At 53.1% G+C, this 14,549-nt stretch overlaps 1 protein-coding gene across 2 annotated transcripts in view; it reads left to right on the plus strand.

Annotated features, from left to right (window-relative positions):
• Positions 1 to 178: 178 nt before the first annotated feature.
• Positions 179 to 14,549, plus strand: part of CNGB1 (cyclic nucleotide gated channel subunit beta 1) — a 29,376-nt gene continuing 15,005 nt past the window's right edge. The window contains exons 1-15 of one of the 2 annotated variants that reach the window (XM_051801735.1): positions 179 to 1,674; positions 1,952 to 2,009; positions 2,135 to 2,192; positions 2,308 to 2,437; positions 2,656 to 2,695; positions 2,874 to 2,940; positions 3,027 to 3,108; positions 3,502 to 3,541; positions 3,888 to 4,038; positions 4,143 to 4,218; positions 4,757 to 4,793; positions 8,169 to 8,346; positions 9,451 to 10,098; positions 11,711 to 11,834; positions 12,186 to 12,228. In XM_051801735.1, the coding sequence (XP_051657695.1) occupies positions 1,576 to 1,674; positions 1,952 to 2,009; positions 2,135 to 2,192; positions 2,308 to 2,437; positions 2,656 to 2,695; positions 2,874 to 2,940; positions 3,027 to 3,108; positions 3,502 to 3,541; positions 3,888 to 4,038; positions 4,143 to 4,218; positions 4,757 to 4,793; positions 8,169 to 8,346; positions 9,451 to 10,098; positions 11,711 to 11,834; positions 12,186 to 12,228 (1,831 nt within the window). In that variant the 5' untranslated portion in view covers positions 179 to 1,575. Of the gene's footprint in view, positions 1,675 to 1,951; positions 2,010 to 2,134; positions 2,193 to 2,307; positions 2,438 to 2,655; positions 2,696 to 2,873; positions 2,941 to 3,026; positions 3,109 to 3,501; positions 3,542 to 3,887; positions 4,039 to 4,142; positions 4,219 to 4,756; positions 4,794 to 8,168; positions 8,347 to 9,450; positions 10,099 to 11,710; positions 11,835 to 12,185; positions 12,229 to 14,549 lie in introns of those variants that run through there. The other variant, XM_051801736.1, reaches the window with a different exon arrangement.

Consider the following 14,549-nt stretch of genomic DNA (forward strand, 5'->3'; position numbering starts at 1 on the left):
GAGTCTGCGGGGGTAAGTGGCAGCGATGGAGGTGAGGGATGTGGCTGGGGCTTTTGCAGGACCACCTCTGCACATCACAGGGGGGGTTGGTGCTCCGAGACAGAGCTGGAGGATGAGCTGTGTCGGGGGAGCGAGCAGGTCCGTGGGGAGTGATGTTGCAAAGGCAGTGGAGCTGGGTAATATGGAGGGTTTGAGGGGCTGCTGGAGGGGCGGGAAAGGCCACGGTGGTCCCCGCTCCAAATGGGAACAGTGGGTCTGCACCCCACTTGCTTTTGGAGATAAGACTAAGGCCCTTAGCTCGCTGGCACAAGCCCCATGGAGCTGCCACAACAGGTGGTGGCACTGGTAGGTACCTGCAGCGCAGGGGGATGCATGAAACTGCCAGCTCTTCCGTGCCATTGCGGGCAAATCCTGGCTACTTATTCCTATTTCTTCCAGCAGCTGGTTTTTTGGGGCCCCACAGATGTTTCTGCCCCTTTCTCGTTCAGATGTGTCAGAGGAATGGCCTCTGCCCTCCACTTTCCTTCCCAGACCAAGGACAGGCTTATGCTCTAGGCTTTTACTGCTTCACAAGCTTACCTCAAGGGAGGAGGGGATCCTGACTGTCAGGGGGGCTCGCTGAAGCCCTGGGGGGCTTTCTCTGGATTGTTTGGGCTCAGTGCTGTGCACTGACCCTGTGCTTCCTTGGGACCTGTGCCAAAGCATGGGTGGAAATGCCTCTGCTGTGTGGGGCTGCCGGGTTTTCCTTCCTGCTCCTGGGGCATTCGCATCTCCTTAATCCTTTATAGCCAATGGCTGGTAAAAGGCAATTTAATTGGTTTCTGGTTGTCTGGTTTTACAGCCACACTATCTAGTTTTGGGGATGTGGGGTTCTCTGGGAGAGCTGACCCTGTCTATGGTGTGCTGGGGGCTGGAGGTGCTGCTTCAGCTGCATCCAAACCTGGCTCCTTGACTTCCCAAGGTGTGGGCGAGCAAAGGGCTGAGGACACACATCACCCTTCCTGGGAACCTTGGCCTGTTTAGATTTAAGGAGCCAGGCTTTGGACAGCCCCCTATGAGCCATGTTGAGGGAACTGAAGGTGTCCTGCATGCCTAAAGGCTGCATTAATGCAAAGAGCCCAGCGCTGAGCCGCTTCCAGCCTGTACCTGCTGCGTGTGGGACTGGGGTCATGTGTGTACCTGGGATTGAAAGTCCCATGCTGTGTCCCAGCTGGGCTGGAAGGAGCTCAGGGATCTGCTTTCTTTTGCCCTTTGCAGGCATCATCTGCGAGCAGCAGCATAGGGACTGCCCGAGGTGCTCCTGGGCCCCTCATTGGGCAGCGTGGGGTGTCCTTGAAGGGGCATTTTGGGCAGAGCACGGCTCTTTGGAAGGGCAGCAGCAGAAGACACTCCCAGGTTGAGCAGTGCCACGTTTCCCAAGCAGAACACCGAAACGGAAGGACACCAAAGACCTCTTTGGGCTGCTCTGGAGACAGCGTGAGCAGCTGGTGCACCTGGTATTCCCTGGGGGGCTGCACCCCTGCTGCTGGCCTCTTGTAGGCTGGAGACCCCTCCTCACTGCCCGCAGGCAGCGGGATGATGGGCTGGATCAACCGGGTGGTTCCCCAGCCCCCGGTGCCCCCGGTGACGGAGGAGAGCCCGCGGGCCCCAGCGCAGGAGCCGGAACCAGTTAAGGTGAGCAGGGAGCCAGTTTGGGGGGTAATGGGGATGCTGTGACCTATATGGAGAAATGCCTGTGCCTCTGCATCCATCCCCAGCTCTTTGGCACCCAGGGATGCTCTGCAGTATCCCCAAGAGGGATGGGGGCCGGGACACTTCCCTGCTCTGAGCTGCCGGGAAGCAGCAGGAAGGATGGGGAGTCCTTGGGGTTTGCAGCCACCTTTGAGCAGGGACAGTGTCCTCTGTGCCTCACCCTCTGACTCTCTGACACCTTCTGCCTTTTACTCTGAAGGCACCAGCAGGAAAAGCCAGTGGCCCCACGGATGTTGCTGGCCAGGCACGCACTGAGGGTAAGCCCCACACTGGCTCAGGCCACAGGTCATGCTCCTTTACCAACTGGTCCCCCTCCTGCTGGGGGCTGCCAGAGTGGTGACAGGAGCTTGCCTTTGTTTTTTTTTCCCTGCTGCCATTGAAGAACTAGTAAAGAAAGTAGAATTTGTGATCCCTGAGGACACAGGTTCTATGTTTGAGAGGTATGGCTCTTGCACCCTCCAGTGTGCAACATGGTTTGCTCGGGATTTTGCTTTCTGTTGGGGGCTGGATGCCTGGGATGGCGTTCCCAACCTGACTCGCTCCCTTCTCTGGCAGCATGGGGAGCAGTGTGCGCTTCTGGCTCTCCTATGGGATAAGGAGGGTGATTCCCCAGCCAGTTCCACCCCCAGGGACGCTGCAGGTGCTCGGGAAGAGCTTTGAGACAAGCATTGATGTTCCTGATGAGGTAGGAGACAGATCTTAGCACCAGTCTGGTGTATTTGGGCTTCCACATCTTTTTTTCCTTCCTATCACTCTCCCAGTGCTAACTGGGAGCACTAAATGTGCCCTGCATTGTTTTCTGCCTTCATCTGTCCCTGGGGAAAGGGCAGAGTTCCCTCTCCACCCTATAGGATGAGTCCCACCTTGGCTGTCAGGTGGGTGACAGTCTGTTTGGCTTTTCAGACAGAGGTCCAGGTCCTTCCAGAGGAGGATGACGGTCTCGGTAAGGAGAGCTGGGAGCTTGTAGTTTGCAACACCCCAGGGGCCTCTCTGGGACTCCCACACCCCACCTCCCTGACTGGTGATGCTGGCACCATTGTCCCCTTGAGCTGGCTGATGGGGGGACCTGAAGGTCCCAGCAGTGCAGGTCCCCCATGCCCAGGGTAACGCTCTCCTTGCAGACATAATCCCCTTCGATCCAGAGGAGGACGGCTTCGAGGATGACTTGGATGCCCCCAGAGAGGAATGGTGGGTCCCCAGCAAGGCTGGCAGGGGGCTGGGGGAGGACAGGAGGGCACGGGATGAGCTCCCTGAGCATGGCACTCTCCCCACAGGGTAGGAAAGCGGGTGCTCAGCTGGCTGTCACAGGGCTTTGAGAGGATTGTGCCGCAGCCGGAGGGGATGAAAAAGCTGGAGGTGAGCACTGCCCAGCTCGGGGAGACTGGGGGGCCACCGGGCAGGGGTTGACAGCAGGGTGGGCTCCTTGCCTTCATCCTCCTGCACACCCCAGCTGGGACCTCGGGGAGGAAAACCCCAAAGGAATTCAGTAGAGCAAAAGAGAGACCTTGGGGTGCTGTCCCGTTGTTCCCAACCTGGCTGCATGCAGGGGGGACCTTCCAGTTGGGACCCGCTGGTGGCAACAACACTGGGTTTAATGGTTGTTGTCAGGGAAATGGGGCAAAACTGCAGCAGAGGATGTGTGGGGTTGAGAGTGTGGGTCTCCTTGTGGGGGGCACAGGCCCACACGGGGTGGTGTGAGGCTGCAGGCAGTGCTGTGCCACATCCATCCATCCCTCTGTCTATCTGCAGACAGAGCAGAAGGATCAGAAGTGTGAAGCCACAGTGGAAGGTGAGCGATCCAATCCCCCTTCCCTGGGTGGCCCTTTCAGAGGAGACACTGTGCCTCTGAGAGCCCAGCTGCAGGTGCCCTTCATCTCCATGCCCAGGATTCCCACTGTGCTGAGAGGGGTGGGCACACGGGTCCTGGCATCACAGCACCGCCCCTACATCACTTCTGTCCCCAAACTGCCCATGTCCTCAACCCAGGCTGGGCCCCCAGGGGAGAGGCTGCCAGGGAGGTACCCCAGGCCTGTCCCTCTGTGGGAGGTGACCCTCCCTTGCTTGCTCTGCTTCCCAACAATTTATGACTGCTGCATTGCCTCATCCCCCTTCTTCTTCCGAATAAACCTGAGCAGGCACAAAAAGGACTGAAACGACGGCAAAGCCAAAACCCCACCTTTCAGCTGCCATGAGCACCTCAGTGGCAGAGACACCAGCAGCTGCCACGGAGCAGCCAGAGCCAGTGACCACCCTCACCACTCAGTCCGTGGCTCTGGATGGCCTCAGGTAACCACAGGGCAATTTCTGCCTGGGTCTGGTGGCCAGAAGGTTGGCTGATGTGGGAGCAAAGGTTCTGGCTGCCAGTTCTAACACTGGTTTCTTGTCACCAGGATGTTCATCTGGTTTGTCCAGAAGCTGGAGACGGTGCTGCCACAGCCAGTGACCAGGGGGAAGCAGGACACACAGGTATGCTGTCTGCTGGATAGGCAAAGAGCACAGAAACACCATGTCCCTGGTGGGGAGGGTGTCCCTTGCAATGCAGAAGCTACTAGATCAGTGCTGGGGCCTGGTGTGGTTTGGGCTGTCACCCAGCTCCTTCAAGAAAACAAATGCCCATGACCTGCTTAGCTGATGAAAACCAGGATTTGGCTTCTAAGCAGCACGAGAGCCTGCAGCATGTTTTCTTTATCATTTCCTTGCCTTTCTGTGCAGCACTGGGTGGTGTCCAGGCCCTGGCACCTCACCCAGGTGCAGTCTCAGTTCTAAGGATAAACAGCAGCAGCAGGTTTACATGCTCTCCTTTCCTGCTCTTGCCCCCAGGCGAGCTCACCGATGTGCTCTGCTCCGTATTATCCTGTGTGTCCACAGCCAAGCCATCCAACTTGACATGAGAAATCACGTGGGGTATTTAGGGAAATAGGACCACTTTTACTGCAAATGGGTATTTAGGCTAGAAATTACTGAAAATGGACAATGAGTCATGTTTCCCTTTTCCTCCTGGCAGGGAGTGGCCTCAGCAACCTTGAGTCCCGTGGAACAAAGTAAGTGGTGGCTCCATCTCACTGTGAGTTTGATTGTTGAGCTTATCAGAAAGGTTATTGGGAAGAGGGGTCCCTGTCATCTTTTATCCCCTGATCTGCCCTGGGTGCCAGCTTGGGAGCCCTTGGAATCCCCTGGGAAAGCCATGGGAGGCTGTTGATGCTTTAGAAATGGGAGTGGCTGTGGAGTTGTGGCAGGGACTTGGTAAAGCTCAGGGTTTATGGGAATCTCTAAGTGCAGCATCCCACCATCCTCAGGTCCCAGGTTTTGAAGTTAGTGCTGATCTCAAGATCTGTCCTCGAGCTGTGCTGGAGGATGTTTGCTGAGCTGGTGGGATTTGATCAAAGGGAATTCAAACCTGCTGCCTTCTTTCCCCCCTCTGGCACCCTCGCTGCTAAAGCTGGAATGTGTTTGCCAAGCCTGGTGGGAGTTGTCTAAGAAGGTACCTCAGGAAAACAAAATCCTGGGATTAGGTGTGTTAGATATGAGTCTGCATGGTTGTGGGAAAACTTGTGGGGTTCACAATGCTTCTTGCCTGCCTGTGGAGGGGATCAAGCACCGGCTCTGCAGGCAGTCGGGCTTGGCTTCCCCCACCAGACACACTGGGGGATACTGGACAAAATGGCAGAGCCACTCTGGATGCCTCTCTGGATGGACTGGGCAGGGTTGCACAGCCCCATGCAAGTGCTGTCCCTGGCAAGGAGTGACTGGTTGGGCTGGGGGAGCTGCTGACGGGAGCAGGGACCTGCTGAGGCACACAGAAGCTGCACATCCCCCAGGAACATCCCCCAGGAACACGCCAGGAGGTTGCTCCTGCTGAGCCACCAACAGCTTGGCAGAACCTCAGAGAGTGAAATCCTGGGAAGGGGCATTTCTCCTGTGCTCATACAAACTGGATACCTGTGCATTGCCATGGAGCTCTGAAAGAGGCAAAGCCAGGGATGTGCTGGGCAGGCACAGCCTTGGTGCACAGCCGGCTTTGGTGCCTTGAGGCATCTCCAGGTCACTTAACTGAGGGATCTGCCCTGGCCCCAGACTGCCAGCACGCTCATTAATGTTTTCCTTCTCCTTTTGTTTCAGGGGGCAAAGGGGCTTAGCGCCTCTGAAACAAACGGAAAACGAAGACCATGGCAAACCAGCCCTTCCCACACCCAAATGAGACCAACCTGAGGAGAAAGCGCAGCTGGGGAGGAAAAGCAATGGGGAATTTGCAAAATAGTCTCTAGCTCCTTCCCAGTTGGGGCAGTGGGGACCCAAGCCTGGCACAGAGATGCCAGCTGCATGTCCCCAGTCCCAGGGCTGTCCCACTTGGCTCCCTCTTTTCTCTGGGAATTGGAGCTATTAGTTTTGCAGGACAATGTCTATGAGATGGGAGCTACAATTTATAGGATGGTAGAAAAGCATCACTCAGGACACCTCGGTGGCAGAAAGCCTCTTGCTGCAGTCTCCCAGCACTCCTGGCTCTCTCAATGCTCCCCTAAAATCTGAATATTCAGTCTGAGACCTCCAGCTGAAACCCACAGGTTTCTTTGAGTCAGCTTCTGCCTCTGAGGTGTAATGTTATAAAGCTCTTGAAGCTCTTGTCAGCTCCTTATTGCTTTTCTTCCACTAACTGAGTGTTTTCTCCCAGCAAGTGGAAAGGGTTCTGGTTTGCAGCAGCAGATCAGATGGGTGAGGTTAATCTCTAGGTGAATAGGTAGGACTTAATGGTTAAAAACCTTTGCCCAGACTCTCCTTCTAAGAGAACTTACCCCAAACTCTTCTTACCCCCAACAACAGCTGCTCCCTCCTGAAGCTCACAGCTCCTTGGATGCAGCATTAACCACAGTGGCAGGAGTGTCTTGGCAGGGAAGGGATCCCAGGAGCTGTCTCCAGCCTGGAGGAGTGCAGGCAGGCACAGCCAGTGCAGGCACACTGGACTTGATGGGTTGAGAACCCCTACCCCCCCAGTGTTGGGTACAGACCTTGGAATCTCAGACTAGGGACCTTTGTGAGGGACCTTTGAATATGATCTGGTCCAACTCCCCTGACTCCCCAACACCTTCCACTGACTTTGGTAAAAAGTCTTCCTCCATCTCTTGTATAAACCCCCTGATGTATTGACAGGCTGGGCTAAGATCTCCCACCATCTCACTGTAAGTCTTTAGGCCCATCTAGGCAACCAATAATGATGAGTCGTGAGCCAAGAGACCACCCTGAGATCCATCCCCTGCTTGTACCAGGCCACAATTTTAGTATTTGCCCCATTTTCATATAATGTATACAAAAACCATGGTGTGCTTTAAAAGCCACCTCCCTGCTTGCTGTCCCCTGTTTTAATTAACAGAGATCTAGAGGGAATATCATGGACACCTTGAGGTGGGTGAATACAGCACTGGTACAAGCGTGCCTGGGTTTCCTGCCTTTCTGTAGTTGAATTTGCATGTTTCCCTTCAGCTTCACTGTGGACATGTAAGTTTTGTTGTCAGGCAGACATCAAAATAAACTGATTTTACAGTAAGTGGATGTGCTTCCTCCTCCTGTTTCTCTGGTGTGTGCCTGACGTGGTAGGATGGGTACCCCTGGGACACAGAGAGGGCTCAACATGGGTCAGACCTGCACTCCTCACCCTGCAGCTGCTGCACAGCTCCCCAGAAACCTGCCATAGATTTGGGCTGGCATCACCCCACTAACCCACCATGGGTTTTCCCCCACTGATGCTGGGCAGTGGCAGTGTGCATGGGATGCTCCCTACACCGTGGCCAGGGGAGTGTTTGGAGCAGGCATGGTGTGGTGCTTGGGTGTTGCAATGTGGGCTCTGGGTTGGGTTTTGCTCTGCAGATCCAGGGCCCTTGGGCTGTGCCAGGGCAGCACTTTGCTGGGAGTTCACAAAGGGAGAGGCTTTGGGCTCTTCCCTTGGCTGCTCCTGACTGCAAGGAGAGACAAAATGTGGCCTGGAAACGGGCCAGATCGCTGCTGGTGGAGGTGGCTACACATGCAGGGAAGCCAGCAGTCATCTGTGTGCAGAGGGTTATAGCTTACATAGAATCACAGAATGGTTGGGGTTGGAAGGGACCTTAAATTCATCCAGTGTTAACCCCCCTGCTGCAGGCAGGGTCACTTTGCACGAGGTTGCTCAAGGGCTTCCCAGGGCTTTGGCTGTGCTTGGCACAAAATGGTGAATTTTCTTTTTCCTTCTGGCAAAGGGCCCAAGGCATCTGCCCAGCACAGCTTGGGGTCACCAGGGCTGCCCAAATCTGTGCAGGCTGAGAGCTGCTTCAGCACTGCAGCATCAAGCAGATGAAACACAGGATCTGTCCTGGCCCTACATCTGACCCCTTGAGAACATACTCTCACACTCTCACTTCATCATCTCCCTTTCCCCATTCCAATTTCAGTTCATATCCCCCCTGGGGAACCCGAGGAGACCCACCTCATCCTGGAAGAGGTCACTGATGACCAGGTTAATGAAGACACATGTGAGATGATGGCCTGGAGTCACAAGGCTGAGCCAGAGGCAGATGCTCGTTCCCTTCCCCCCATACAGGAGGAACCTCAGGAAGAAGAAGAAAACAGGTAGGAGAAGGAAGATGCTGTTGATGAGCAGGTCTACATGTTCTCCAGTCACCAGTGTGGTGGCCATGGGAGGGGACAAGTATGTCCCCAGGCATCCCTCCTTGCCAGCACTGGTGGTGGAGCTGGCAACTGAGGTGCCTGTTTTGGAAGAGGGGGGCATCCACCAGAAGAACCCAAAAGGTGTTTCAGCAAATGTCCTTTGCTTCTGGTTTGGGTTGGGGCAGGTGGTGGCAGAGCCATCAATGCAATGCTCACAGTGCCCTGCAAAGGACAGCTGAGGGAGGCTGAGATTTTGGCCCTAAAAGCAAGAGGGCTTGGACCTTGTTCCCAGCAGTTGCACGTTCAACTGTAATGACATTCAGAAATAGGAGTTGTCTCTGTAGAATTCACTCTACTTCTCCCAAAAGAAACGCCTGCTGAGGTTCTCCCAAGGGCTGGGCAGTGTGTTCAGAGCCAGAAGCAGGCTGTGTTGCAGCAGGGGGATGAGAGGTGCCCATGCACACTCGCAAAGGGTTTCTGAGACCCCCAAAATGCTCCCTGAGCCCAGCATGGGCTAACACAGTGGTCCCCACCTCCCAACACTGGCAATGCTCAACTGCACTAAGCACAAGCAGTGCCCTGAGCCACACTGGCTCAGCAGAGGTCTCTCCTGCTCAACCAGAAAACACTGGGCATGCTATAAAAATATTTTTCAGATTTTTTTACCCCTTACTACAGAAGCTGTGAGAAGCTGTGGGCAGCAAGCACAGCCTGTCCTGGGGCTGGATTTCATTAACAGGAGGTTTTGGTCAAAATCAGCAACCAGTGACCCCTAAGCACATCCTCTTCCCATGCAGCAAGGGGAATCTGAAGGCTCAAGGACTCTGGTTTTGGGTTCCCAAACTCTTTCCCACTCTCCTTCGCACCTGCTTGGAGCTGTAGACACTAATGGGATGTGAAACTGTATGCCCAGTATGTCCCAGCATATCCAACCCCTCTGGGAGGTTGGCTGGGGGATGGAGGGAGAGCATCTCTGGCCAAAGGGGTTGGGGAGACTGGCAGGGCTCCTCATGTGAGGTTCAGACATACTTTGTGGATTTTACTTAATGAGTTTCTCCTTCCCAGACTGTGGTTAAGCTCCCCAAGCACTACCAAGGAGGAAAAGGAGGAGGAAAAGAAGGAGGAGGAAGAGAAGGAAAAATGGGAGGAGGAAGAGAAGGAGCAGGAGGAAGAGAAGAAAAAATGGGAGGAGGAAGAGAAAGAGCAGGAGGAAGAGAAGAAGGAGGAGGAGAAGAAGGAGGAGGAGAAGGAGGAGGAAGAAGAGAATAAGAAGGCAGAGGAGAAGAAGGTGGAGGAAGAGAAGAAGGAGGAGGAAGAGAAGAAGGAGGAGGAAGAGAAGAAGGTGGAGGAAGAGAAGAAGGTGGAGGAAGAGAAGAAGAAAGAGGAGGAGGAAGAGAAGGAGCAGGAGGAAGAGAAGAAGGTGGTGGAGGAGGAGGAGGAGAAGAAGGTGCAGGAGGAAAAGAAGCAGGAGAAGAAGGAGGAGGAAGAGAAGAAGGAGGAGGAGGAGAAGAAGGTGGAGGAGAAGAAGGTGGAGGAGAAGGAGGAGGAAGAGAAGAAGGAGGAGGAAGAGAAGAAGAAGGAGGAAAAGAAGAAGGAAGAGAAGAAGAAGAAGGAGAAGAAGAAGGAGAAGAAGAGAAAGAAAGAGGGGGAGAACAGGAAAGAGGAGAAGAGGAAAGAGGAAAAGAGGAAAGAGGAGGGGGAGGAGAGTGCAGAGTGAGTGTCTCCCGTTGCCTTAATGGCTTTGTTGGAAAGGAGCGTGAACGCAGCTGTTGTTTCAACTGCGTTCACGAGCCAGAGAGGCTGAAACACCCATGGACGAGCGAGCTCCTCCTGGCAGAGCGGAGCTCCCAGCCTGGCTGGCAGCTGTGCTGCGCTGCGCTGGGGAGGGATGCGTGCGAGAGGGATGCGTGCGGGAGGGATGGGTGAGAAGGGAGCGATGCTTTTGCAAACCGGCTCATCCCAGGGCTCGCTGCTGACGCGGCACCTGGCGACAGGCGAGAGTCTCCTGGTGACACGGGCTCCATCTCCACCGAGGCCGCCCGTGGCAACCGCGGCCCCCGGGCATCCCCCCGCGGGTCCGGCGGCTCCATCGGGAGGCGGGAGCGCCCAGCTCCGGGAGAGGGTCCATGCTATTTAAACCCGCATCCATCAATTCAGGGCAGTCGGAATTGTTATGGGTGCCACAGAGCTGAATGTAAAGAGAGGATTATGTGTTCTGCCTGGAAATACTGCTTAATGCAAGTAGGTACAATTTTACATTTTTTTCCTATTGTAGAAAATACACGAGTTCTTGTCAGGCAGGTAGTGACTTTGGTCTAGGTGGTGTTGAGAGACATCTTTCTGCTTAGTTAGGTAGTTTGCTTGGATTTCGCATGAGATAAACATTTAGGGGTTTATTAGCTGGTGCTACAATATTATTCTCTGTTAATTCCTCTAAAGTAGCCAGATTTTCAGGAAGAAGCTGAAAACGCACGATTATTCACTATCAAACCCATATGTTTGTATTTCATCAAAATCTGTTCCTGGAGCTTCACTATAGAAACTTGAGCTTCAGTTGTGGGGTGAATGAGACGATGCTTCATATTTCAATGTGTTTGTTTATTGGGAAACAAGAGGGAAACCAACAGGTTTTCTAAATAAGGATGGAAGGACTTACAATTGTGTTTAAAGGGAGCATAATTAAAATAAAAAAGGGGGGGAATTATTAAAAATACTTTTAAAAATACCTTGGAAAACAACAGGTTTTGAAGACATGGAGGAAAAAGAGAAAGAGCAACCACTGCTTGTGACATACCTCTTCTGACTTTGCACCTACCAAGGATACAGAAAGATGGTTTCTCGATTTCCATGCATTTAGCTGTCTTAAAATTTTTCTCATTGTCACCTATCCCTGCTTTGCATTCCTTTCCAGGAAAGAGCAAATCAGGAGATAAGTGCACAGAGCCACATGTGAAGTGCTTATTTTCAGTTATAGGCTATATTAAAGCAATAAATTCGATCTTGTGAGCCCCTTTGTCAGAATGGTGGAGCTGAGGTCTGCACTTGCTGCTGAAAGAAAATGAGAATTATGTGTCCTGGTAGTGCCTTGCACAGGCAAATGTGGGATTTGGATGGTGCTTTTGGGAAAGCCCTGCCTGGAAATTAGGCTCTGGGCTTTTTATTTGGCAAATTTTAATTATATGAGAAATGATTATGCACAGGAGGAGAAACATGCTGCTTGCATCTTTCTGCCTCTGCAATTTTAGCTTGTGCACGTGCAATGCCCTGCTTTGTCTATGCACCTCTCACCTGGTCTCCTACACAGTATTTTTTCTCTCCCTCCCAGGTCCCTGCTCTCTTCTCTCCCAACTACCAATGGTGTGGATGAATCCTACATTGCTGAGGAGGCCCTCAAGTTTGAGCAGCAGGCAGTAGCTGAGATAAGTAACCTCGAAGGTGCTCTTGTACAGGTATGGCATCGCTCCCTGCCTGGGCTCAGGTCTGCAATGAGCTCTTGCTGCCCAGTGAGTACCAGGGGCACAGAGCTTGTCCAGGGGGATGCAGTGCCCTGGGAGGAGCAGGAACTGGGCTGGGCACTGGACATGTTTCCCACCAAGATGTCCCCATCCCTGAAGCTGAGCCAGCAGCATTAGCTGTGGGTGGAGGGAGGGCTGTTTCACCCTACAAAGTTGGCGCTGAACAAGGAGCTGAGAGTCTGGCAAATAGGGGCGATATGGGGAATCCAGTCAGGCTGCAAAATCTGCTCTTTTACTGACAGAGGAGGGCTTTTTCTCCTTAAAATGGCTTTTTTCATTTTAAAGGTGGAAGAGAAGACAGCTGAAGCTGCTGAAACCAATGCTGAAGGTATAACATGTAGCAGTATAACACCAAATGGGGACGAATCAAAGCAGGCGATGTGGTGCCTGATGGGAGGAGAATCCAGCTTCTCCTTCCCTGCTGTTGGGGAGCAGGCAGCTGAGTTCTCTGCAGCATGGGCCTTCATGGGCAGTTGGGGCTTTTCACTGGGGTAAAGCATCCCATGGGCACAGCATCCCAAGGGTGCAGCATGGTGGCAACATTGGCATGGGCTGGAGCCAGCTCTGAATGGATGGTGCTTGTGCAGTGCTGAGTCCTGCTGATTAAGCAATCCCTGACGTGAAATTAGGGTTTCTCCTTCAGCTGGAGAAAGTACAGGGATAAAAAGGATTTTCTCTACCACTTTGATTTGGGGAATAACAGGTGGCACAAAGCACATTTTAATGTAGCCTTTTAGGAAGCAATGGGTTGGCAATGAAAATTAGATGGTGAACTGCCATCACAGCCTGAGCGAACAAAGGCAGGTCCTGGAATAACTGCACTGATGTCAGGGAGTTGCACAGGGAAGGGTTTGCCTTGAGTCTTGGTGCAGGCTGATGCAGACCATGCAGGGCACCCCCATTTCACAGCAATGCTAGAAATTGCTGGTTCATCAGGAACTACAGTGATAGAACAAGGAGTAATGGGTAAAAATTGAGGGAGGGGAAATTTAGGATAGATAAAAGGAAGAAATTCTTTATTGTGAGGGTGATGAGATACCGGAACAGGGAGGTTGTGGATGGCAGTGTTCAAGGCCAGGTTGGATAATGCTTCGGGCAACCTGGTCTAGTGGGAGGTGTCCCTGCCCATGGCAGGGGAGGGTGGGACTAGATGACCTCCAAGGTCATTCCAACCCTTAACATCCTGTGATTCTACGAAGAGGGCACAGCAGGACGGCCACCACTGCAGCCCTGTGCTGCCAACACCTGTGAGCAGCGGGGCAGCCCCAGCGCCCGCGGCAGCCCCGCGTTTTTTTTTAACCTCGACGTAAAACCACTCAAAACCACTCTGTGTTTTGTTGCAGCTTCAGATGCCTTGTACTTTGCTTGAAGCACCTAGGCTCCTAGCAGCATGGCCAGGCGGGCCCGGGACGTCGAGCTAGACCGGCTGGTGCATGACAAGCCGCTCGATGGCGGGGAGCCCTCCCCTGCCAGCCGCGGGGCCCTAGAGCTGCTCCCCAATGTCCCCAGCTACCGACCCGCCGCCGCCTCCCGCGCCCCCGTCCCTGCCGCCAGCAGGCCAAAGGCCGGAGTTGTCAACCCCAATTTTTGCCATGAGGAGCAGTCCCCTCTAGGTATTAGAGATGAGTTGGCTTTGACGACGGGCTTTGCATAGAGACGGGCAGGGGGTGGCTCCCAGAGTAGTTGCTTTTCGTTGCTTTCGGAGGGAGAAAAAAAAAAAATAAAAATAAAAGCATGCTTCATGTTGCAGCACAGAGGCTGGGGGAAAAAAAAATCCATGTGTTTTCTGCTTCTGCTTCATCACTATGTGCCTTTTTAGCTAACTCTACAGAGCGTTTGCAAATGCTGTGTGTTTTGACCTTCTCTGTCAAAAGCTCTCCCGAAGGACCTGCAGGCAGAGGGTGCAATATCACCACACACACTGTTTTCTCTCTAGCATTCATGCAACCTGCTCATACTACGAGGACAGGAAGGTGGAGGTTTGCTGCTCATGGCTTTCTGCCTTTTCTGCAGCTTAGCTTTGCTTTGCTTTGTTTTTCACCAGCAAGCCAAATTCTGCTGCTTTTCTTTACATGCAACAGGATTTTAACTTTGCAACCCGAACAGGCAGATTTCTCAGGGATTTAATCAAGCCACGCTCTGATCCACTAGTTCCACATCAGCATGAAACAGGAGGGGGTGCACAGGGTCTTTCAGATGCGTGAAAACCTCCCACAGAAGAAATCCTGCAGGAACTCATTGTATTTTGTTAAATGGCTAAGAAAAGAGATGACACTTCACAGCCAAGCCGACTGTGGGGCCTGGCCAAGGCAACTCACAGCACCATTTCTTCTTTGGACAACTGGCATCTTTCTTTACCCACTAAAAACATCCAACCCTTCTGCTTCTAACCCTGCCTGTGGCAGGAAGCAGTTATTACCTCTGCAAAAGAGAGAAGCCATAAATATTTATTTAAATAGTGCCTTATTCTGCATGAAAAGCAAGTGCTGTGCAATTTGGAGCTGTCATGATCCACATGTTTATGTTCAGAAGACCCAAGAGAATTTCTAGACCCTGGGAGGCAAGTTTGCACCTGGAAATCCTGTGTCCCTGCATAACCCCTATAGCTGGGAATCCTAATCTCCATTGTTCTCCAAACCATGGGAACCC

The sequence above is a fragment of the Manacus candei genome, unplaced genomic scaffold, assembly GCF_025592945.1.
Source record: "Manacus candei isolate 608988 ecotype Guabito, Panama unplaced genomic scaffold, ASM2559294v1 h1tg000053l, whole genome shotgun sequence".
Taxonomy (NCBI): domain Eukaryota; kingdom Metazoa; phylum Chordata; class Aves; order Passeriformes; family Pipridae; genus Manacus; species Manacus candei.